At 43.2% G+C, this 24,073-nt stretch overlaps 1 protein-coding gene across 4 annotated transcripts in view; it reads right to left on the reverse strand.

Annotated features, from left to right (window-relative positions):
- Prkn (parkin RBR E3 ubiquitin protein ligase) overlaps positions 1–24,073 on the reverse strand; it is a 1,098,850-nt gene that overhangs the window by 329,980 nt on the left and 744,797 nt on the right. The window contains exon 9 of one of the 4 annotated variants that reach the window (XM_035440440.1): positions 4,148–6,146. The exons of the other annotated variants lie outside the window; for them this stretch is intronic. Coding sequence (XP_035296331.1) covers positions 6,130–6,146 — 17 coding nt within the window. The 3' untranslated portion in view covers positions 4,148–6,129. Of the gene's footprint in view, positions 1–4,147; positions 6,147–24,073 lie in introns of those variants that run through there. 4 annotated transcript variants of the gene reach the window in all.

Raw genomic sequence — 24,073 nt, forward strand, 5'->3', positions numbered from 1 at the left:
GGGAGAAGTTAATCTGTCCTTCTGGGTCAGCTGGCCTGCCCTTCCAGGCTTCTGTCTGCCAAATCCTGTCCTGCCCACTCCCTAGCCCCCATGAACAAAAAACACAAAGCCAAGTTGATATGGTGGCACCGACAACCTTGCTTTTGATGTTGTTTTCATTGTGGAAGCAGGAAGGAGGAAGACTGTAAGAGCCAGGCAGGCACCTGTACCCAAACAGTCTTTTTTGGATATGACAGGCCATGGCACACATGAACTCACAGCAGCTGCAACGGCATGCATAGGACCTACACAAGATCAAGCCAGTCCAAATCCTAATGCGGATGGGAAGGGTTCATGAACCCTTAGCTGACAAGTGGTTGGGAACTGATGGCTGCTGGGGGAGGCAGGGGCAGTTTTCTTCTGGGACTTGGCCCTGAGAGGTTATCTATGCTCTAGCAGGTAGTCTTACACCCAGACCCATAAAGGCAGGGCTAGATGGACGCAGTGGGTTTAAAAAGAAGAGCACGTGCAACTGGAGGGCAATGGGGGTAGCAAGAGGAGGAATGGAGAGGAGGGAATGGCAGGATTTTTGTCAAAATACATTATATGCATCTGGGAAATTTTCAAATAAAACAAACAGGGAAATGATTTTTGCTGGAGTAACGCTGGCTCGGCAGATGCCAATGATGATAGAGGAATTGGGGGTGGGGGTGGAACTGGGGATGTTTGCTGGGCCTCTGCTGCTTTTCTTTATTTCCAAAATGCCACTGGCCTGGAGTCTAACTGGGCAGCTTTCAAAGTACAGGTGCCTTTTCCAAGAGACTAAATGCTCAGGAACCTTTTTTTTTTTTTTCTTCTTGTGTGTAGGTGGCAATTTGTGGCTGGTAGCTTAAAACCATGGCTGCACAATGAACAAAAACCACTCTTAAGAGTCTGAGCCCTCTGACCTCTTTCTCCCAAACAAACAACTAAAGCTCATGCTCTGTCTAAGCTCATCTGTCAGCAGGCCTTCACCAAGGACCCTCTGTGATCAGGGGATTTCATGTGCAAGGTGTTCTCAGGGTGGAAGAAATAAACACAAAGAATGCACACTCAAGGCTCCCCCCCCTCTGCACTCCCTCTTGGATGGTAGGAAAAGGCTTTGCAGCCCTACCAGGAAACACATTGTACTAGCAGGATTAAGAAGGCAAGAAATAGGTGCGGTGTTCACAGAGCTGGGGGGTCTTTGTGATCAAAGACCCCAGAAGCTGGGCAGAGGACTTTAGCTTGGAAACAGGCAGCAACAGGGAACTCCTTTGGGTTCCAAAGCAAGGAGAGGGCCATATGAAAACAGGGCAGGTGCCCCTCACACATGTCTCCATAAATCAATGCATCTTAAGTGAAACTTGCAGGCAAAATATCTAATTCACAGAGTATTACAATCTGACTCTACAGCATGGTAGACTGGGGGTCTAGTTGCATTCTCCTGGTGGCAATGACCAGCATGGGGGCAGAGAGGGCTATGCAGCATGTCCTAGCCGGGGGAAAGAACCACGTTAGTATCCGTGGCATGGTTCCTACAGAATGTGTATCCCTGGCACTTTTTAAAATTATATTTTCTCGTTCACAATTTCATACATGCAGGCAATGAATTCTGATCACTCTTCACACTCCACCACCCCCTGCTCCCCTGCTCTGCCACGCCCCCTCCTTACAAGTCTCTTTGCCACATGCATGTCTTTTGCTTTCTTTTGTCACCCACTGAACTGGCCAGGGCTGTTTATGTGATCATGGGTTTGGAACTATCTGCTGGAGCAGGGTGGGCTCGCCAGTAGAAGCAAGACTGAAGGCAATGACTGCCCCTTTCCCAGAATCCATCTGTACCAATAGTTCAGCAGGGAAGGAATAGGGCTCCACAAGCCCCTCCTTTGTTTATGACAGATTGTTACTGTTGAGAGGCCCAGTCTCACTCAGGTCCAGTCCTGGCAACTGTGGTGGCTGTGAGGTCAGGATTACACCAGCTGTGTCTAGCCCAGAAGAGACCATTTTCAGCCCTTCTCCTTATCTTCTAGTCCTTTTTTTGGTCCCCTTTTCTCCAGTGTTCCCTGAGTCTTACAGGTTTGATACATGTTTAAGATTGAGTGATCCACTATCACTTATCTCAGTTGCTTTTTGTAGCCAAAACTCTCTGGACTTATTACAAAGAGAAGTTTGTTTGTTTGTTGATTAAGGCTGGGAGCAGCATTTGTCCATAGTATAAACACAAATACTTTGCAGAAAGTTTGATGCCATGTCAATTTAGCTAAACAACACTAGTAGCTCCCTGCTATGATCTCCTTATCCACACGATTTGGGGTGGGTTTACACCAGGCATGAATTCCTTTATGTGAAGCAGGCCTGGTAAAGTTGGAGAACTAGAAGTCTAACAACCCATCACTAGGATTAAAAGTTACATCAAATCAGGACAGTTGGCACAGGGTGGCAGAGCTGCTCTCTTGGCCAGTGTTTGCTCTGAACTGTATCTACTGAGAAAGTAGTATTGGATTCACTGGCCAAAGCCCAGCTCTGGGGTTTTCCTGTCCCAATAGAGACAGCTGTTCCACCGTCACAGAAAGAAAACCGGGGCAAGATCCACAACAGTATTAGACTCATACTGAGGGTGAGCCTGAGTGTGGGATGCTAAGGGGAGAGGAGGAAGAAGGTCTTCAGAATCCTGAGTGGCTGGCATGAGGCACCAGTTCAACACACAAGCTTGTGGAAGATCCTTCACCTTCACATCATGAACAGCAACTGAGAAATGTCTGAGGAAGAAAGTGTGAAAACAATGGGCTCTAGTGTTGTCTGTGAGTCTTGTGATTGAAGGAACAGTAAAAGGTCCTCAGTGACATCTTACAACATGAGGGCAAATGTCTGTAGATGATCAGAATTCAGTTCTCAACCATCACCCTAGCTCCAGGAGACCGAAGGCCTCTGGATTTTGCAGGTACCTGCACTAACTTACACACACACACACACACACACACACACACACACACACACACACACTTAAAAAAGGACAACTCTAAACACTCATAATTGCCTCAGTGCTATGTAACCACTGCTGACATTAGGTGCCTCTCCTTTCAGACTTTCCCTAAGGATGTTCATATTGTTAACTAATTAAGATAAAATTTTTTTCTTGATAGTTGAATCAGTTAACCTATGGGGAGGGAGTATGAAAAGCAGAAGGGAGCACAGCTTCAGAAGCCTCCCCTGTGGGAATCTGGTCTAGGGGCAGCAAAGTTGTTCTGGAAGGTTCTACTGCTCAATATTTCATGCTGTATGGAAGAAGAGCTATCACACCCACTCAGTGACACTGCTGTGGGGAAAAGCTTTGTAGTCTGCAAGGTTGATTTCAAAATGTGACTGCAGCAATCATGTTGAACTCCAGATGTGACAGTAACATTTAAGTTATCTATGAATACTGTAGACATCAAGGAGATGAATCTGATATTTACGAGTAGGTGGTGTGTCTTTTTATAGGTTTTCCTCTCATGTAAGTTACTCTTTTCTCCCATTATTATAAGATAAACTAACATAAAGGTGTCTGTTGACCCCTGCTGCTGGGAGGATAGAGCTGAGTGGGCTGCAGCAAACACTTGTGTGTTGTTCTAGCCTACTTCTCTGGCCAACGGTTTTGCTGTCTGGTATATTTTCATTCTTGCCACTAGGTTTGTTCTAATTGTTCTCGGCTCCGCTTCCTGGAGCTTGTGGCACAACAAACTAAAAGGATATCCCAAGAATTCACTGGAGGATCAGAAAAATTATTAAGGCTACAGCATATCTATAATTTAACATAGGTAGATGCATTGACAATACTAAGAGTAGTAAAAAGAATTAACAAAGGCACTAAGTAGTTGCATCACTGAGAAATAATCACTCACTGGGTATAACATGAAGGTCTTATGTTATAGTATCTTGTGTCTCTGCCATTTCCCTACTTTACAAAAGAGGACTGGTCACTCATTGCTAGAACCACAAAAATGTGAATACATGCAACCTGAATCAGACTCCATGTTGGCAACCACCATGCTCTCTAGAACTGTAGCATCTGACCTAGGATGGCTCTGGGGGCAGGGTGAACACCTATAACACACCAGTCAGGAAGGCATAGGGGATACAGGGGAGAAGAAGGAGATAGGCATATGTGCCATCATACCGCCCATAGGATTCAACAGCCAAGAAGGTCTTAGTCCCACAGATAACATGAAATTGCTCTAACCAGTGACACTGAAAGTAAATACCAGATGCATCAAAAAAGAAGTATACAATAGATGTATTAGAATATACATAAACATGCCTGTCACCAAACACAACACCCTTTGTTTTCCCAATAGACAATTCTACACAAAGTTAGTATATTTTCAAATAGATTACATACATTAGAATATGCATAGACACACCTGTCACCAACCATACACTCTTTGTTTTCACAGCAGACAACTCTACATAATGCTGGTACATCTTCACAGGCAGTTTAAAAACCATTATTTTCCCTTTTAGCCTTAGATATGCCACAGTTCTTCCATTCCAGGTGATGATGCTTGACCTTGGCACAATTCACACACGAGCAAATGTCAACCATCAACCATCTGTAGCCCACAAAACTAGACAAAGGGGGGCTGAGTGAACCATTTGCTCTAGACACACTTGATATTCTGCTGCTCCCTTCCATAAGGCAGAATGATTCTTTTAAACTTTTAACCAAAATTGTGAGAATTGGGTCATATTTGTTTTCTGAAAAATTTTCTGATGTTTGGATAATTATATTTAACATGAAATGAAATGAAAGTGCCTGGGTAATATTTCATCCATGGCCAGGTATCTCCCAAGTTTTCTGAGACTTCTTATTTTAGAAATTTAAAATGTTGATGCTATGTTTAATGTAAAAAAAGGTAGGAAAGTAAAGTGTGACTTTTTATAGCCAATTAAAGAGCAAAATGGAGGCATCTCTTGAGATATGACTGATAATTAAAAGATCCAGACAGCACATTTGTGAGAATCTACAGGGCTGGACAGACTTAAGCGTCTTTATTTCAAGCCTCACCTTTACAGTCCATTTAGAATGTGTCAATAGTGCTTTTGCAGTAAGATCGTGTCCAGGCCTTATCTGTATCATTACCTACATTGCTGTCTAGCCAGTGGCCAGCTCTCCTGCCTAGACATGGGGTTACACAATATACAAGGGCCCATGGAAATCCTCTGTAGCTATTGCTGTGGCTTGGACCAGAAATGACCTATGACCTATGGGCAGCTGAAATACTGAGGTTCAAATTTGGGGTGGGAAGAAAGAACAAGACAGAGACACTTTCTCTCATAAATACAGACACGAGAAAACAACTGTACAAAATAGTCTCTGCGCCAGGCTTGGCACTCAAGGGTCAGTCACATGCTTTCCAAAAACCATATTCGCTGATCCCTTGCTCTAAAGATGCATACAGGCTTCTTGTCTTGGGGAGTTTGTGCTTTCTGGTTCCTGCTCTCCTCTCCGGGGCTGCTCCCCCTTCAGCTACCCTCTTAGCAAGAGACCAGTTGTTCCTGCACCACTTCAAGGACAGGGATTATGAAGGCAACATCTATGTTCATAAACCATCCTCTATAGCCACCTTGACCTACTGTATGACTCACCTATCATATTTATTTTTAGGTTGTAGCAGACACCACGTCAAAGACCCCCCCTCAAAAAAAAAGCACTTGGAACCTTTTAGCACAGTGTCTTGGGAAGATCAATTGACTTTAATTCTTCATTTCTTCATGCATGAAATAGAGAAAATTCTTCATTTGGGGGGTTGAAGTATACACACAGTGAGATGATTTTGACAAAGCCTCCAGTACCATGCCTGGCACCTGAGACACACACAGAAGAGTCCCTGTGCTCCGGTCCCCTGTCACTGCTCTTGAATGTTTGATCTATTCTACACTGTCAGAGCAGAAGGTTAACTACAGCAGCTCTGCGTTTTCTCCTTTCAAATGAAATACGCCCCACATTTACTCCAGCACATTCAATGACCATTAGGCTGGGAGAAGGCGGTGTGCTCTGCCGCTGGAAATGAGGGCATTGACTGCACTGCACAAATCAGGGCTGGTGTAGTCTGAGGCTCCTGTGAATGTGCTTGTAAATCTGGGTCTCTGCTATGAGACTCTCATTCCTGTGGAGAGGGATTGAAATAAAATTTAGTTCACTTCACATAATAGAAACGACATTTACTCTATGTAAAAATAGCACCCTGGTGGATTCAAAGATGTGCTGTATCATTCAGTGGGCTTTAGAAAACTCTGTCTGCTAAGAATTCCAAAGACCCAAGTATGGCACCAATGGATAAATAGGGAAAAATGCCTGGAATAACAGAGAGCATTGAATTGTTTCATGTGAGTATAGGGTGCCAGGGAACACCTGTGAGAGTGCCTGGTGTGTTTATTCTCCAGCACACAGCGGGTGCTTAATCGATGCAGCTTGCTTTGTTTTTTTGTTTTTTTCTTTCTCCCTCTTGCTAAGAAATAGCACTGTGGTGACCTTCCCTTCCAGATCAAAGAATGTTCCTCTGAGAGCATTATTTGGATACAGTTTATAGGAGGGACAATGAACTCTCGTTTACAGATAATTTAGCTAATAACTCTTGACACATCTCCATGGGACACATGTTGGAAATGATAATCTGAGACGTGTGAATGCACCTTGAGAGACAGAAACAAGGTGAGCAAGGGTGCCAGTGCTTTTGGTTCTCCTAAGCTGGACCACAGTTTCTGAAAAGGTTAAAAATGAAGTCTAGGCTCACATCCCTCTTGACCACATGGCTCTTTCGGTGCCAAATTTCACAGGCTCCCCTTAAATGGTGATGACCTACATGTGCAGGTTTCATGAGTCCCCAGCACTGTCTCTCAGTCACAGAGAGGAGGTGAGAAGTGGCCTCTCAGTTCCCTTCCTCAACTTTCAGACTTCATGTGAGCCAGGTCTCCATGGTACTGGATGAGAAAGAGGCACTAGGAGACACAGAGGGAGGCAGCAGGTGGCCATCGACCTCAGCATGCCACCAAGACACCTGCTACTTGTAATTTCCCACAACTGGAGTCCTATTTTCATGTCCCAGACCGAGGCGGGGGAGGGGGGGAGATCTCAATTGTCCAACCCCTGCAGTGGGATGCATTAGCTCCCACTGCCATGGAAGGGTCAGTTCTCCAAGCAAAGGCTCGAGCTGCACCATGGACCTAGTCACCTGATCTTTTTTCCCTTCCAGTAAAGCTCACAGCAGTTCCCAGCTCAAGTTCCAGGCTACAGGGGGACTGCCCTTAGATACTAAGGTATGTCCAAAGCAGCTCCAAATGCAGAAATACAAGCACATTAAAAACCAGTGATGTAACCAAACAAAGAGAACTGCTTCAGTGCTGTGTAGTTGTTTTTTTTTTTTTCTCTTTGCTCTTTGGATTTTTGGGGATCCTGCCACCCAGCTCCCAAATAAATACACATGGAGACTTATTATTACTTAAAAATGCCCAGCCTTAGCTTGGATTATTTCTAGAAAACTTTCCTTAACTTAATTATTCCATCTATCTTTTGCCTCTGGGCTTTTATCGTTCTCTATTTCTGTATACCTTTCTTACTCTGTGTCTGGCTATGTAACTGGGTGGTTGGACCCTGAAGTCCTTCTCTCCTTCTCCTTTCCTTGCTCCTCCTATTTATTCTCTCTGCCTGCCAGCCCCCCCTTTCTCCTGCCTGGCTATTGGCTGTTCAGCTCTTTATTAGACCAATCAGGTGTTTTAGACAGGCAAAGTAACAGCTTCTCGGAGTTAACCAAATGCAACAAAAAGGAATGCAATACATTTTTGCATCACTAAAGAAATGTTCCACAACATAAATGAATGTAACACATCTTAAAATAACATTCCACAACAGTGCTGGTCATTTAGTTCATTCAATTAACTCATACTCTTTCAAAAATGGCCACAGGGATCCTCTTGTGTGGCCTTCCATGTCTGTTTTAATGATTTGCAAGCAAGCAGCAGAACACAGGCCCAGGCTGCTGTGTCCTCATAGACACTTTGAGGTTGACAAAAGAAGTCAGGAAGTTTCTATGACATTGACCAACACTCAGACTTAGAAACATGACTTCTCTTCTTTATTTCTCAGAAGTTTAGCTTACTCGATGCTGTGTGTTACTCTTTATTCTGAACAACGATTTTTTTTTAAATATTATCTTTTCTAAACTTCAGAAAGAGACTCTGGACATACCACCTTTTTGAAAACAGATTTTTGGGCTGCGGAGATAGTCTCCTAGGCCCCACTTAAAAAGCTTGTAATCCCAGTACTGGGGAGATGGAGGTGAGATAAATAGAAGGGATTTGTTAAGATCACTCTCCTTTTGTGGAGCCTTTCCCATGAAATATAATTCACTCTGCTGTTATAATTCTCGGAATCAACTTGGGTACCTGCGATCTGTAATGCTGTTCTTTAACTAAGAGACCTTATGACTAATCACATATAGTGATGTCTTTATTATTTTACACATGGCATGACCATGACTCTGACCATAATGTAATATCAGAGGAAAACAAACCATGCTCTACATAAAGTCTAAGGTACGAAACAGTTAAAGAGAAAAATACTTACTTTTAAAAATATTCTTTAGATAGTTTTTTCTTAATACTTAAAGTAATAGTTGTTATATTTTATGTGTTTGTGTGTTGTCTCGTGGTGTATGTATATGTTATATGTGGGTGGGAGTGGATACAAATATGTGCATAAAGGTCATATGTGCATGTTTGCACACAGCAAGCATCTTGTGGGCTATTATTTATATCCTAAGTGAAGCCATTATTACATTAGGTTCTAAGAGGTTGGGCAAATGTCTCTTGGTAGAAGAACCAACAGCTAAAAACCACCCTGCCACTCTACATGTGTAGCTGTTTTCTCGGGTTGAGACAGTCTCATTCCTGTTTTAGTCCAGTTTAAAAACACTAAGCTGCCTTCTCCAGAACCACCAAGATGTCCACCCTGGGTGTGGTGGGTATAAAGGGAGTTAGCAACTAATTCTTATTACAGGGAATCTCATACTCACAGAGGCACTGCAAGATACTTTCAAGGTAAAACCTGAGGAGACATCTCTCTGGGGCTTTAAGATACGTTTTCTTGTTGTAGAGACTTCTGTCTTCAGGGTGACAGCAATGACACAGAGTGGAAGTACCCACAGTTATATGCCTGAATGCTGGGAAACAGAGTGTGAACTACTAGCAAAGTCTACTTTACGATTACTTGGAAATCTCTATGACTAAAAACTGGTGTTTCTGAGCCTCTATCAGTTTTTAAAGTTAGACTAAGATTTCATACGTGGAACATTAGATAAACAAACCTATTTTTAATTCGAATGCAAACATGAAAATTCCTAAAGATATAATTCACATTTCCCTGCATTATGTTCATTGTATATGCATTTTAGACTAACAAAACTTTTGAAGGCTTTAGGATGTAGCTGGTCCACAGAGAACTGTCAACGGAAGACATGTTAAGGACAAATTAGATGGTGAATGCCACTGATTACAAATCAGAAATTAAACTCTGCAAAGCTCAGCAATGCATGCTGAATACAGGAAATGCTGTTGGAAATGGGGACCAAGTGGGTACAAGTGCTGAATTTGGCTAAGAAACAAGCTGAAACTAACATCAAGGATGAATTATGAGCACACTGTATTGCGGATACATGTAAATATAGATACATACATTAAATGTACATATAAAGCATATTAGTGACTGTTATGACTTGGTAGGAAGTCATCACATACATGATTAGATATCATTGTGGGTGTCTTGGCAGCAGTTTTTTTTTTGTTTGTTTGTTTGTTTTCGAAGCAAGGTTTCTCTGTGTTTCTTTGGAGCCTATCCTGGCAATCACTTGGAGACCAGGCTGGCCTCCAGTTCACAGAGATCTGCCTGCCTCTGCCTCCTGAGTGCTGGGATTAAAGGCATGGGCCACCAATGCCCAGCGGCAGCAGTTTTTTTTAATCCTGCAGTTTGTATTGTCTAGACTGCAGCTCTCCTAATGCAGTGGGCTTCTTTCCCAATTTTCATGTGTTGACCATGTACAATTTTAGCCAGGGTTACAGATTTTCTAAGAAACAAATGGTGACTTCTATCACTTTTATTGTGACATATGATTCCTAAGGAGATAAAAACAGATGTCTACTCATTCCAAGTAATCCAAAGTAGTGATACCATCATAGTACAACTTGGTGAACTGATGAGTTTTGTTGAGATTACTTACAGGAATACAGGGGATGAGTTACTTACAGGTGTACAAATGACTCAAGGACAGCTGTATCACCAAAGCCCACCCCAGAATGGGTGACAGTTCACAAAACCTAGGAACCTGGAATGCGAGGCACAGACATGCAGGCAGCTCAGCAGGTTGGAGAGCATGCTTTCTAAGTAGCTCCACGGGTCCAAGCCTCTCTCAGTATGCTCAGCTGGTCTTTGTTTCTAGGAAGTTCAGTGGTTTCTACTGCTTCTGTGTAGCTTGGCTGGGCTGAGTCTCTTCTAGGAAGCTCAGCTAGGCTGAGAGCTGCTCTCATCAGGGTTTACAGCTTACCTCACGGGGAGATAGCTAGTGAAACTGGTCGGTTTCAGGGACTTCCTGGAACTATTTTAGTTGTTTACTTCCCATCTTAAGGAGCTTCCTGTTGGATGGGAGGTTTCACGGCCTCCTAGAACACCCTGTTGTTTCACCTCCCTGTAAACATCCTGTCTTGATGAGCTTCTCTCCGAGATGGTGGACTTTAATCTGAGAGCCTCATTTTATTCTTTGGTTCAGTAGTGTAGTAATGGAGCCTTGGGAACTCAGTAGGAAAGGTGTTCTTCTGCTTCAGGAAGTGCTGCTAGTAGGCCTTAGACATTTGGTTCTTGTCAGAACAAGAACGGAATACTTATCACTCACTACATGACTCACTGTTGTCAAACCTACTACAGAGTTGATTTTAATTCTATAGGCAATAAGGAAAAAATGGGTCCAATGTTAATGTTTTAAGGAGAAAGAGGTGTTTAAGCTTTAATCTCCCTTTATGGAAAAGTTCTAATTAGGCAAGAGGCATAAAACTGAGGAAGGCAACCTGAGGAATCTTGGACAAGTGTACATTCTTGTTTTTTAGTGTTGGTATTTAATAGTTTTGTGTCAAGCTGACACAAGCTAAAGTCATCCAAGAGGAGGGAACCTCAACGAAGAAAATGCTTTGATAGTATCAGGCAAGCCTGTAGAGCATTAAAAAAATTAGTGATTGATGGGGGAAGAGCAAAGCTTACTGTGGGTGATATCATCCCTGCATTTGTGGTCCTGGTTCTTTAAGAAAGCAGGCTGAATATATATATATATATATATATATATATATATATATATATATATATATATTGCAGGACATCTGATATGACCCTCAAAGTGGTCATGAATCCCTCCACGGCTTCTGTATCAGCTCCTTGTTGTAATTTAAGAGGCACTTGAGAGAAAGACACCACGGGATAGGGCTCAAGCAGAGGTTTTTTTTTTTTTTTAAATTAGGAAAAGGGATTATAAAAATGGAAAAGTGGGGGAGAGACCAGTCTCCAGGGACAGGAGCAGTGGAAGAGAGGAAAGAGAGGCAGAGAGAGAGAGAGAGAGAGAGAGAGAGAGGAGGAGGAGGAGGAGAAGGAGAAGGAGAAGGAGAAGGAGAAGGAGAAGGAGAAGGAGAAGGAGAAGGAGAAGGAGAAGGAGAAGGAGAAGAAGATGGGAGGTGGGTTGGGCCCTTTTAAAAGGGAATGTAGTGAGTATTCACAGGTGGTGCTCTTAGTGGCTGCAGCTGAGGGCGTATCCTGTCAGAACCCCAGGGACAGGCCAGTACAGATGCTTGAATACTAACACTCCTGCCTTCAGGTTCCAGCCCTGTTTGAGTTCCTGTTCTGACTTCCTTTGATGATGAACTGTGATGTGGAAGTGTAAGCCAAATAAACCCTTTCCTTCTCAACTTGCTTTTTGGTCATGGTGTTTCATCACAGCAATAGAAACCCTAACAAAGAAAGTGTTGGAATGGCTGTGGGTCCTAAACCTGGACTTTGTATCCTGTTGTAGAAACAGTATGGGGTAAGAAGAAAGATCAACAGAAGCCAAGGGCAGCAGAAACAGCAGATGTCTCTACTGCATTGTGATGAATGTGACCAAAAAAGAAATTCTTTTCTCTTATAGTCAGTGCTTTAAAAATTCACTTTTCATTATTAAAATTTGATTGTTTTCCAAATTTTCATCTTCCTCCTCTTTGTCTTCATGGGAAGTGGTTTGAGACATAATCTCATTCTGTAGACTAAAATTGGTTAGGCTCAAACTCATGGCAACCAACCTGTGTCAGCCTGTCACGTATTGTGATTATCCGGTGTGACCCACCACACCCAGCTTACAAGTGTTTTTCAGTCACCTCTCCAGCTGTGAACATCTGGATCCATACAAACTGTGTGTGCTGTTTTACACAAAATTGTACTCCAGTCTTTCTACAAATTTTAGGGCAACTAAATTTGAACTGAAGCCTGTATTTATAACATCTCCCCTCCAGCCAACACCAAGTCTTTAAAAACACAGAAAACCATTTAAAAATAAATGTATTTAAATAATTGCAACAGCAAATACCTTCTAGATTTGTTGAATTCTGGAAATAATGACCACTCCTTTCCATATATTTGCTTGGTGTAGTATTATGTGATTTGCCAAATGTCATTCATTCTTCTGTGAGTTATAAAAGATCAATTGAAATATCTCTTAGCATTTAAAATTCATTAAAAATGGGAAGTAATGGGGAGCCTATGATTAATGCAAGCATGCAGTTTATGAACACTGGGAAAGAAGGGAGAGGCTGTCTAGTTCAACAGTGCTACTGGAAGCAAATCCCCATTGAGCTATGTGGCTTCTTACCAGGCCCTGGTCCCTTAGTTACTTTTCTATGGCAATGAAGGGACAACATAAGCAAGCCAATCTATAAAAGAAAGTATTTAATTGGGGGCTTGCTTATAGTTCCAGGGAAAGTCCATTACAGCGGGTCGGGCTTTTGTAGCCTTAAAGCCCACCTCCAGTGACACACCAACTAATCCTTACCAAAATAGTTCTACTAAGTAGGGACCAGGTGTTTAAATAAATAAGCCTATGGGGGTCATTCTCATTCAAAACCTCTCGCCTGGGATGGGGTGGTCCTCCGGGTTAGGTTCTTATTTCAGTCTCATTCCTTTCTTTCTTTTTTTTATTGCTATGATTCTTTTTTTTATTCTTTCTTTTTTCTTTTTTTATTTGAATTACAAGAAAGATTGAATTACATGGCAATCCCACTTCCCTTCTCCCTCCTTTCCTCCCCTACCTCCCCCCAACTAAAACACTATCATATATCCTTTCTTCTAATCTACACCTGACTCAACCTTTCTGCTCCCTCATGACCTCTGCATTCTTCCTTTTCTTCCCTTCTTCAGTCTCATTTCTTACATTTTAATTTGAACAAATTAATTATCATATCTGTTTCTATTTTTATTATGTAAAGTGGAGCACTCACCATCACCCCAAGGGTCATCTGATACTCTTACAATGCCTAGCACATTCCAGACAGCCAATAAATGTTATGTTTTTTCATTGTTCTGCTTTGTTTCCCTATTCTCTCTTTCTACTTATCTTTCAGATTATAGAAAATTAAGAAATATGCAAAATAAGTAAAACTTTTCTTTAAGAGTTCAATGCTAAATGGTTGTTATTGCTTTCTTTTCCCTGTCGGCTATATTGCAAGGTAATGGAACACTTACAGGTTTACCATACCATAAAAGCACTGTGCAGTCCTATAGAAGACAACACTGAATTGTGCCTAAACAGTAAAATGAAAATTGACACTAGTGTGACTGTAACAACAGGATACCACACTACAAAATAGTTGTTTAGTTTGGCATAGATTTCTTAATAATTAAGGCCCCCCAAAAAATGAATACAAATGCTTCTCCTGTGAGGCCCCCAGGAGAAGAGTGTAGCAGCCTGCTTTGTTCTATACAAGAAATGCTTCCTGGCTTAAGCATGGGGCCTCTGTTGACATTCTACCAACCTGTGATAACTTCATCCAAAAGCATGTTTATTTAGTATGTGCATTCAAAGCCACAGATTCCTACAGGCACACTTAGGTTGACCTAGAGACAAAAGGCTAAACAGGCAAAATCCTTACACTTAGACAACTAGGCCACTGCTACTTGAAGTCTAACCCCTAATGACTTACATATCTTACACAGATGTCTGGCGCCTAACTTCTAATGACTAAACAAATGGCTAGACTCAGGGGGGAGAAAAAACTTTCACTATAAAATTGACTACTTAAGAAAACAACTATCCAGATAAAGACCTGTACAAGTGGTCTATGTCATGAAGTGCAGTGACCTCCGTCTCTCAGTCATGCTACCCTTTCTCTACAAAGCTACAGCCTACAAGGGCTGTGCAAGGCAGAATTCAAAGTCTGAGGATGGGCGGAAATTCCCTCCACCAACCATGCAGAGAATCTGGAGACACAAGCCGGGTGCCAGCTCACAGAAAATGGGGGCAGTAAAGTAAATGTGTGTAAGTGATGTGTCATACTCCTACAAGAGGAAATAAGCTCAGTGACGGATTTTCCTTTAAAAATGTTTTCAGCACAGGTGAGATCTGAATTCTGAAGTTAAAAGTAACTGTTTCTTGTGTCTAGGGCAGTATCTCAGCCAGTGATGTGTGCAATCATAAGGCGCCAAGTTCAGTCCCAGAAACAAATAATAAAGCTGAGCATGGTAGCCCTTCCTTTAATTTCAGGGTTGGGGGGATGGAGACAGGATGCCTGGGGCTTGCTGGCCAACCAGCCTACCTAATGGGTGAGCCCTAGACTAGTGAAGGATTGTCTCAAAATAACAAGAGGGACAATGTCTGGGAAATAAGACCTGGGGAGACCTCTGTCTTTCACACACATGAGCACATACATGCATGTATACAACCCCACCACAATTGCATTCATAATGCACAATTATGCAAACATGCGCACACACATACAACTTCTTTCCTCTGATGTTTCACAGATTAACGTGGAATGGAGACATCATCGAGCAAATGGCATGAGGCAGGGCTGAGGGAGGAAGGGCTGTCACACTGCTGTGACAGGTCCTAGCTTAACTAAACTTCATGTGCCTCTCTTCACATGCCTGTGCCACAGGGTTGACCCACTGAATAGAAATAAGTACTAATAGTGTGGATATTGATCTCAGGACCACAGGCTTGTTTGAAAGAATATTTGTTTTACAACGTAGAACAAATGTTAGGGAATCCTGAGGCAAAAGGTGGAAAGCAAGCACCCTTACTCCCAAGACACTGGTGGGGTCACTCCTGCCCTCATAGCATGCTCTCCAGCTTGCCTCACTACTGCATATGTGTACAAAAAAAATGGGACTGGAAAAAAATCTACTGTGAACCCTTAGTTTTGAATTATTACTTTGACAAAATAATCAACTCAATGAACATTTCTTGGCTACTTTGAAATGCAGTATAACCATCCTCCCTGGAGTCAGGGTTCTGAAGCAAACACTTATTTGTTTGATTACTCACTCACTCTCTCCATCACTGCTTGCTGGGGTTTCAGCCCACACCACATGTTGGAAACATACAGAGTAAGGTACAAGTCCACCTACCATGGACTGTTCTCATGCCAACATGTGTATTCATGTGAACTACTGCCAATGAGAAAGCTTTTGAATAACTCCAACTTCTGTGGGAATTTTACTTCTCCTGCTTGCAGCTATAAAAATTGACAAGTTAATTCTCTGTTCTTTTACTTTTATGAAAAGTTGTAGACTGTTTTGTCTGCCTTGCTGAGACGAGAGACTGCACAAGAGCTCTGGCTTTAGGCATCTACTGGTTAATTGGTGGTGGTAGCTTTCCTGCAATGGAAAATACTTCTGAGAGGAAGAAATTGAAGTGGCCTGTCATTCACTCATCCCCTCATCAGCAATTGGTCCAGCTGGAGTTATCAGAAGGGATAGGCCTATTTTCTGAAATGTCCTTAATAGGGTGCATGTCAGGAAGGGGACTAACTAGGACAATCTTAGAGAGTTTGTAGGAAGTGGATGTGGGAGCCCAAAGTTTAAATGCACAGAAGGGAGGAGGCCCAGTTAGGAGGCTGGGAATATCACTAAAGTCTTCCGGACTTTACCAGAGAAGGAAAGCAAGGCACAAAGTTTATGCTGAGAAAGATTCACTGACCAGAAAGAATTAGAGTGGAGAAAATCTCATGGAGAGGCCCTCACCAATGGGGTGTGACATGATTTACTGAAGAGCAGAGGCTAGATGTGAGGGATAGGGCTATGATTAGAAAGTTGCTTAGTCATATAGGAAACGTCACCTTGACATGGGCAATCAAATACACGTAGAAACAACTACAAAAGACATGATAAGGACAAAACAATTACAAAAGACACGTTCTTAGCTCACATTCTTGAGCTCCTAAATTACAGATGTTTGTAACTTCAGCTCTCTAAACTATACATTAACCCTCTAAGGCAAACCTGCTGCTGCCTCTCATTTTAAGAGAAGAAGAATGAAGTCTTGAAACCATACACAGCCACTAAATGACTGAACATTGCACAGCAAACCCAAACAACCCAGAACCAAACCCTTGGCCCTTATTGTCCCAACATCCCACAAGTATGGAAGAAAGCCCCAGAGGCTGTTAGAGGGTCAGCACAAAAATGCAGTGACTGTCATGGCAGGATGTGGTTTCAGGTCAATTTGGAAGAAACCCATTGCTTTTCCATCTGATATATACCACATATTAGATAGACCTCATGCAGTGGATGTTTTTATTTAGAAAGGCCATTTGTATTCATCTAAGATAAACAATTTTTAAATCTTTCTTCTTGATACATTCTATCCAAAGCTTCCCCTTTCTCCTCTCTCCCCAGCCCTCCTCCCCAGTCCACTCTTCCACCACTGTTTCTCTTCAGATAGAGGCGGGCATCTCATGGATATCAGCCAGCAACATATATGCAGAGGGCCTGGGTCAGTCTCATGCAGGCTCAAGAAAAGCAAGTTTAAAAGCACATTTAACAAGCTCTCCTGTCTGACCTGGCCCAGCTCTGGTGAGAAGACCCCAACATCAAACAGCAGAACCGGAGTCTGGATTCTTATCCTACAGTGAGCTTGAGAAGCTTAGTTTTCTTAAAATGCTTGGACTTTTCCTCTTAGATGTTATTACTTAGAGACTAAAAAAATAATAGATTTTTATTTCTCTGAGAAAACAATATCATCCCCTGTAAGAAAGCCATGGTCTTCCCTTCTCCACTTTCCTAATCCATATTCCATGTCCACTGTCTTAGGGATGAGACATTTAGCTTTCCTAAACCTGAAAAGTAGCAGAGCTGCAGCAAAGGACCCAGTAACATTGAAAGAGGTGAATCATTGTGACCTGCCCTGAACACAAGGCACAGTGTGTTTCTGAGTCCCCGAGAAACAAAAGGTTCATGGAGGCAGTGGCTCTGCACACTGACAGTCCAGAGTAAGGTAGGCTTTGGATGAGGGGCCAAGCTGGATCAGCAAGGAAGACACACACACACATACACACACACACACACACACACACACACACACACACACACCACACACACACACAGAGGAGAGAGAGAGAGAGAGAGAGAGAGAGATACGTACACACACAGACACAGACACACACATGAATACACACACACACACATGAATACACACACACACACACACACACACAGAGTGAAAGAGAGAGAGAGAGAGAGAGAGAGAGACATACATACACACACAGACACAGACACACACACACAGACACACACATGAATACACACACACACACACACACACACACACACACACACACACACATGAATATACACACACACACACCACACATACATACATGGACACATACATGGACATACAAATGGATACACACTTGGGAACACATACACACTGACACACACACACACACACACACACACACACACACACACACACACACACACTCCCTACAGATGCCAGGTTGCCTCCTTGCTTGTCTTGGGTGCAATTTCCCTGAGATTTGCATTTCCCATTTGCACAGCCCCATATCCATCTTAGGAGTGCAGATGGGGTGCCCGGCAGGAGGGCTCACTTGTCTGCCACCATGGTTAGAGTGAAAGTAAACTTGGGTGCTGACGACCTACATGCATATTTCATTGGCTGCAAATCTGGCCCAGGTTTAGCTTACAGAGCTGTCATACAAGTTCCCCACTAGCACAACTAAGAGGCTCCAGCAGTGTTGCAGGACTGGCGAGTAATACAGAAAGTAGTGGCCATAAGCAAACTGCAGGGAAGGAGAGGCAGAGAGGTGTGGGCTAAAGGTCCAACTCACAGCTTGGAGTGTGTAGACCCCCAGTGGGGGAGGCCCTTCTGATGTGATGGCAACACCTTCTGCCCTAATTGTAATGTGAAGGAGGAAAAGGCATTGTTATGGAGGCCTGCCCCACTGCCGCCGCCACTTCAGATCATGTTTTAAATTGTGTGTCAGTAAGCAGGAGTACCAGCTGCATCTGTATACAGAGGAGTTAACCAGAAGGGGGGTTGACAGAAGTCCTATATATTCCCCCACTGCCAAGACTCTGCTTTCCCAACATGCTGTGCCTGAAAGATGTTTGTCAAGTAAACTGTTTATGGAGCTGTCGGTTATCTTTCTCTCTTCTGCTTTTTCCTTTCTGGACTTCTGTCTGTTTTAACATCTGACACATGACCTATCAATGAGGCCTTCAGATCAGCCAAAGTTAACCAGTGCTAGCAGTCTGACTTGATGTGATTTCTGCCCAAAGCAACTCGACATTTCAATTAAATTCGGCAGTCCTCTCAAAAGAAAACGTATCTTCCCTTTATATGCTGTTGGAATACTAAAAATAGCACCTGGATGCCTGTGGAGATCTCAGCATTGGAACTCTTTACAACCCTTGTTTCTTAGGCTCTAAGGATGCCATTGTTGAGTGTGTCCCATACCAAAGCATACCAGCCATGTCCACCAAAGCCCAGCTCTTCCACTCCCCAAGACAGCTATATGCCTGACCTCAGTTTCACAGGGACTGACAGATTACCTACTTCAGTTTACCTTGGCAAGGCTCTGGTCACCTAGGAAAGACACACAACGCCTCTATCAAGGCCAACACTTTCCACATGAGGGTACCCTGTCTCTGTCTGCGTCTTCAAGCCATAATTCTGAATCGGCCGTTTGCAATATTGATGAACACATTTAGACACTGGATGTGGTAGCTGAATCAAGTTCAGGTTTTATGGCTGTGACAAATGGCTGACAACTGCTGGGCAGCTTGGCTGTAGAAGGTGTATGGAATAGTCCTTCTGTATACCAAGCTTTACAGATGACTAGGGAAAGAGAATCATAGCCTGACCCTTAACCTAGTGGTCATTAAAGAAGATGTTATCAGTGTAATAACTTCTGGTGAATGGTGAAGAGGAAAGTTGATCAGAGACAGAGAATAGGCCTGTGTGGTTAAGAAACAGACAAGTAGATTCCATGATGACTCCAGGAAAAGGTGAGGTTTTCCCATGCACAAAATTGTCTCATGACCTCCCCTGATTTAAAATTTTCACTACTCTAGTATAGGAACAACAGGATAAATTTGTAAATAATTGGTGACTACTCCATGATGAGTCTACAATGTGATTATGTTAGAGTTTGGTTGCTGTGACTAAATTCCTTAGTAATCAACTCAAGGAGTAAGGATTTATCTCGATGTGTAGTTTTAATGTCTAGTTACTTGGCTCTGGTGCTTCTGGGCCCCTATGTCAGAGGCAGAGCATCCTGGTGCAGGCACATGTAGATGAACCAAAGTGGTTCACCTCATGGCAGTTGGGAATTAGAGAAACTGAAAGAAGGGTCTAAGGACAGGAGAAGCATCCCCAGAGATCCTCAGCCTCCAGTTAGACTCATCCTTCTAAAGTTTCCTTGACTTCCCAACAGTGCAAACAAATCAGGCCTTCACCAGTAGATCAATCCATTGATTATGTTGGATTGCTCATGATCCAATGACTTGTCAATGTTTTATCTATTTGCTAGGAGCCAAGACTTCAACACTTGAGTATTTGGTGGGGACACTATAAAAATCTAAACCATAGCAATACTCAGATGCTCACATGAACTCAAGTAAGCAATGCCTGCTATGGTGTCCAGAGCCCAGGATCTTCATTCTCAGATCTACCTGTGCCCATGACATTGTCCTTGAGGCTGAGCACTCTCAAAGCTTCCAGGCATCTGTCAATTGCATAACTTCTCCAAATGATTGTCACACAGGAAGATACTCCAAGAGATATATTCAGTGGTCTCAACAACTTGCTGTTTCTTTGAGAACCCTATTTATTTAGATGTCATCACAAATAAAGTCTGAGTGGAAACAATCACTGACAAGTCCAAAACATTTTAAATAAAATCAGACATGGGGGAAAAAGTACTTTAAAAAGTTGACACTGTAGTAGTTGTCTGTTTTATGCTAGACCAGGAACCCTAACAAAGATCCCTACCTCTTGTGACAAAAGAAGGCATGAGGAAGGACAATCACAAGGGACCTGGGAGGATGACTGGCCACAGCATCACTACCAAGGATGATGCCCACAGTGATGTCATGCTGGTCTCTGATATTCTAGCTGGAAAATACAATATGCACATGGACTAAGATTCTTCACTTTCTTGGCCTTAAACAAAGCATCATTCCTGCCATCTCCAACTAACATGAACTATTTTTAGAGTGATTCAATGTTCTATTGGCATACTACCTTTCACTGTGCCTTGAATGTAGCATTTTAGCCATTTTTGTGTGTGTCATTGAACAACCACTAAGACCTTGACCAACATGGAAGGCAAGAACTGAGCATGACTCCTCAGTACGGCTCTTCTGGATGCAAGGACATTTCAAGCACGTGCGCGCGCACGCACGCTCACGTGTGTGTGTGTGTGTGTGTGTGTGTGTGTGTGTGTGTGTGTGTGTGTGTGTATGTGTGTGTGTGTCTGTTGGCGTAGGGGACAGCCACCATGCAGTAACAGGATAGAGGATGTGTTTTTCTTGCACTTAACACAAATGAATGACAGACAGCAAGGCCCCTGGCAAGCTGGCAGGGGGTAGGAAGAGTCCAGATTTAAAATGCTTGCAGGTTCTGAGACTCTTGAGCTTTCTGCCATAGGAGATTCCGTGCATGAGTCTTTAAGCTGTATCTGGAGTTGGACATACTTATGTCACTTATTTATATCACCAAGTGCTGGTAACCCACAACCACCTCTGTTAAGGTTTTAGTAGGTTTGACTTACAGGTTTCAATGACATTTTCTTCCCAAAGGTTAGATTTGACATAAACACTTCAGAGAGTGAGGAGCTTCTGTCTGCTCCCCTGCTCAGGAGTCTTCCTCAGCTGCTGTTCTCTTTTCAGTCTTCCTAAAACAGTGTTTAAGATGCACTTCTTCTGACCCCTATGTCCTGCCAGCAGAAGCACCCCAAGAAATGAGGTTTGGCCCACCTGTTCATGAGGAACCCCACACCAGGAATACCAATAGACCCAGTGTGTGTCTGCTGAAGGTGCATAATTCCTGCAAATAGAAGTGGGAGGAAGGCGCATGCACTCACTGCCAGTCTTCGGTGGGTGCCTGTGATTTCCCACCTGCAGATTTAACCAATGGCAAACAGAAGATGGTTTAAAACCTGCGCTTACACTGGAGGTGTACAGTTTTTCTCTCCTGATGTTACTCTGTTAGTAACACAGTATTATAAGCATTTGTATCCAGTGATATAGGTAATCTAGAGATGACTTCAAGGCAGTATAAGCAATCTAGAGATAACGTCAAGTTTACAGGAGGATGAGCAAAATCTTACCGCATCCTTTGTGAGAGACCTGAGCATCTCTGGTTCCTGCTCCAGAGCTCCTACAAAAGTAAAGTGCACACTCTGCTTTTTTGAAGCTACTCTGCACATTCTCTCATCGCAACTAATTTTACTTCGTCACTTATTTATATCATTTTGTAAAAGCCAAGTGCAGTACTCCTCAAAATACAATACTATATAGCTTGTTTTGTATCTGAGACTTTCACACCTCCACACTAAAGTTTCCTGATAACCATAGCTGGAGCAGAGATATGAATGGCAGACTCAAAATGCTTGCCTTGAACTGGACTGAAAATTGATAGAAAGCTTTCTGAAACAGTAGTGTCACAACAGGGTCCGTGTGTGTACTTGAAACTTCTACCCAGTATCCCTGTAGAATCTGAATCTGCTGTCACCATTGCAGCATCCATTTCTAACTCTTGTTTCTCTTCAGAGGCTCTATTAATGAATTGAGAGCATTAATAGTTGCAGTAACAGGAAAAGATGACCGTGTAATTAGTTCCCATGGTCAAGGCTATAAAGTCGAGCATCCCTCCAGGAGCATTTACTTGTAGATCTTCTGCCTCCAGATCCCACTTTGTTTCCATCTGGATGCAGTGAGCCAAACCCCAAGAATGATGCTGGGCAGGCATGCTCTATAAAGGTCCAGAAGGTGCCTTGCACCAGAGATCATAGGTTAGCATTCAGCAAAAGTCAAGCCAACAGCCTTTAGAGCTTCTCCTTTAACTGCAGGGATGGATACCATCAGCAACTCAGATTAACTGGTGCCAGTCACAGCTTAAAGTGCTTAGTTATCCTGATTAGCCCTCAAGGGGGAGATGTGAGTACCATGTCCACTTGGTAGGTGAGAAAATGGAGCCACAGAAGTGCTTAACTTCACAGTGCAGTAACCAGCAGGGCAGGATACAAACATGGGTCTTCTGGTTTGGGGCTCATGTAAATTTTAATATATGTAGGGCCCTGGAAAGACATAGTGGTGGGGTGTTGAGTGGGAAATGACCCAATAGGCTTATTCATTTAAACACTTGTTCCCCCACTGGTGGAGCTTCGTGGGGAAGTTATAGAACCTTTGGGAGCTGGAGCCTTATTGGAAGGAACTAGGGGTGGACTCTGGGGTTCCTAGCCTCCTCTGCTCCCCTCTATCTTTGGGGTGTGTGTGTGTGTGTGTGTGTGTGTGTGTGTATGTGTGTGTGTTTATGGTTGAGATGTGAGTTATCAGCTTCCTGCTCCTGCTATTATACCTTCTCTGTCATCATGGACATCTAGCACCCTGAAAACTGTAGTTCAAATAAACCATTTCTTCCTAAGTTGCTTTTGGTCATGGTGTTTTATCACAGCAACAGAAGAATAACTAAAGCCGACCTGTGCACAGTACAGCAGTTTCAGGAAGATTGAGTCCTCCCTTAAAGGCACTGAGGACCTAAGAAAGGCATCATAATGCCAGGCAGGGACCCTCAGAGTAGGCATGTCTAAGAGAATTTCTAGTAAAAAAGAAGGATGGGGAAATGGGGAGTCTTCTGAAAACTATAGCTCTCACCGGCAAGTCTTGCATTTGCTCACCCAGGGCTCAGCAAAGGCAACATACAACATACAACTGGTGCCCATTTACAGGTTCCAATATGGAGGAAGATGTGTGTGTGATACAGTGGACTTTTCAGACCAGAGAGGCCAACCTTGGGAAGGTGGAGTGGGGGAGCACAACACTGCAGACAGAAGCAGGGATGACATAGCATCCACTGTGTCCACACAGTCAGATGGGAAAAATAGGGATTGCTATCTTCCAGTTGATTACACAGAGCCTGACTGTTGCAATCCAGGGTGTGTTCAGTTAGGATGACAATGCAACAAAACAGACCTGGAACTTGACAGGCTTCCTGTGTGCCTGGGAGCCTTTCTGGAGTCCTCAGTGGTGTGACCAGCAGTGGGAGGAGCCTTCACTATGAGAGAACAAAGCTCTCTGAGACTCTGGGGCTTAAGTACAAGGATACACTCCCATTCCTGGGATGCTGTCCCCCCATTTCCAATCACGGCTTCTCACTGATGACTGAGTTATCATTTTCTCTGCTCTACTGCTGAAACAAAGGACAGAGAGGTCAGACAATCCCTGGAGCAGAACTGAGATTAGATACTCTGAGTTCTCAACACCTGGGACCCTTTGCTGGGCCACACTCCT

The sequence above is a fragment of the Cricetulus griseus genome, chromosome 2 (assembly GCF_003668045.3).
Source record: "Cricetulus griseus strain 17A/GY chromosome 2, alternate assembly CriGri-PICRH-1.0, whole genome shotgun sequence".
NCBI classification, from domain to species: domain Eukaryota; kingdom Metazoa; phylum Chordata; class Mammalia; order Rodentia; family Cricetidae; genus Cricetulus; species Cricetulus griseus.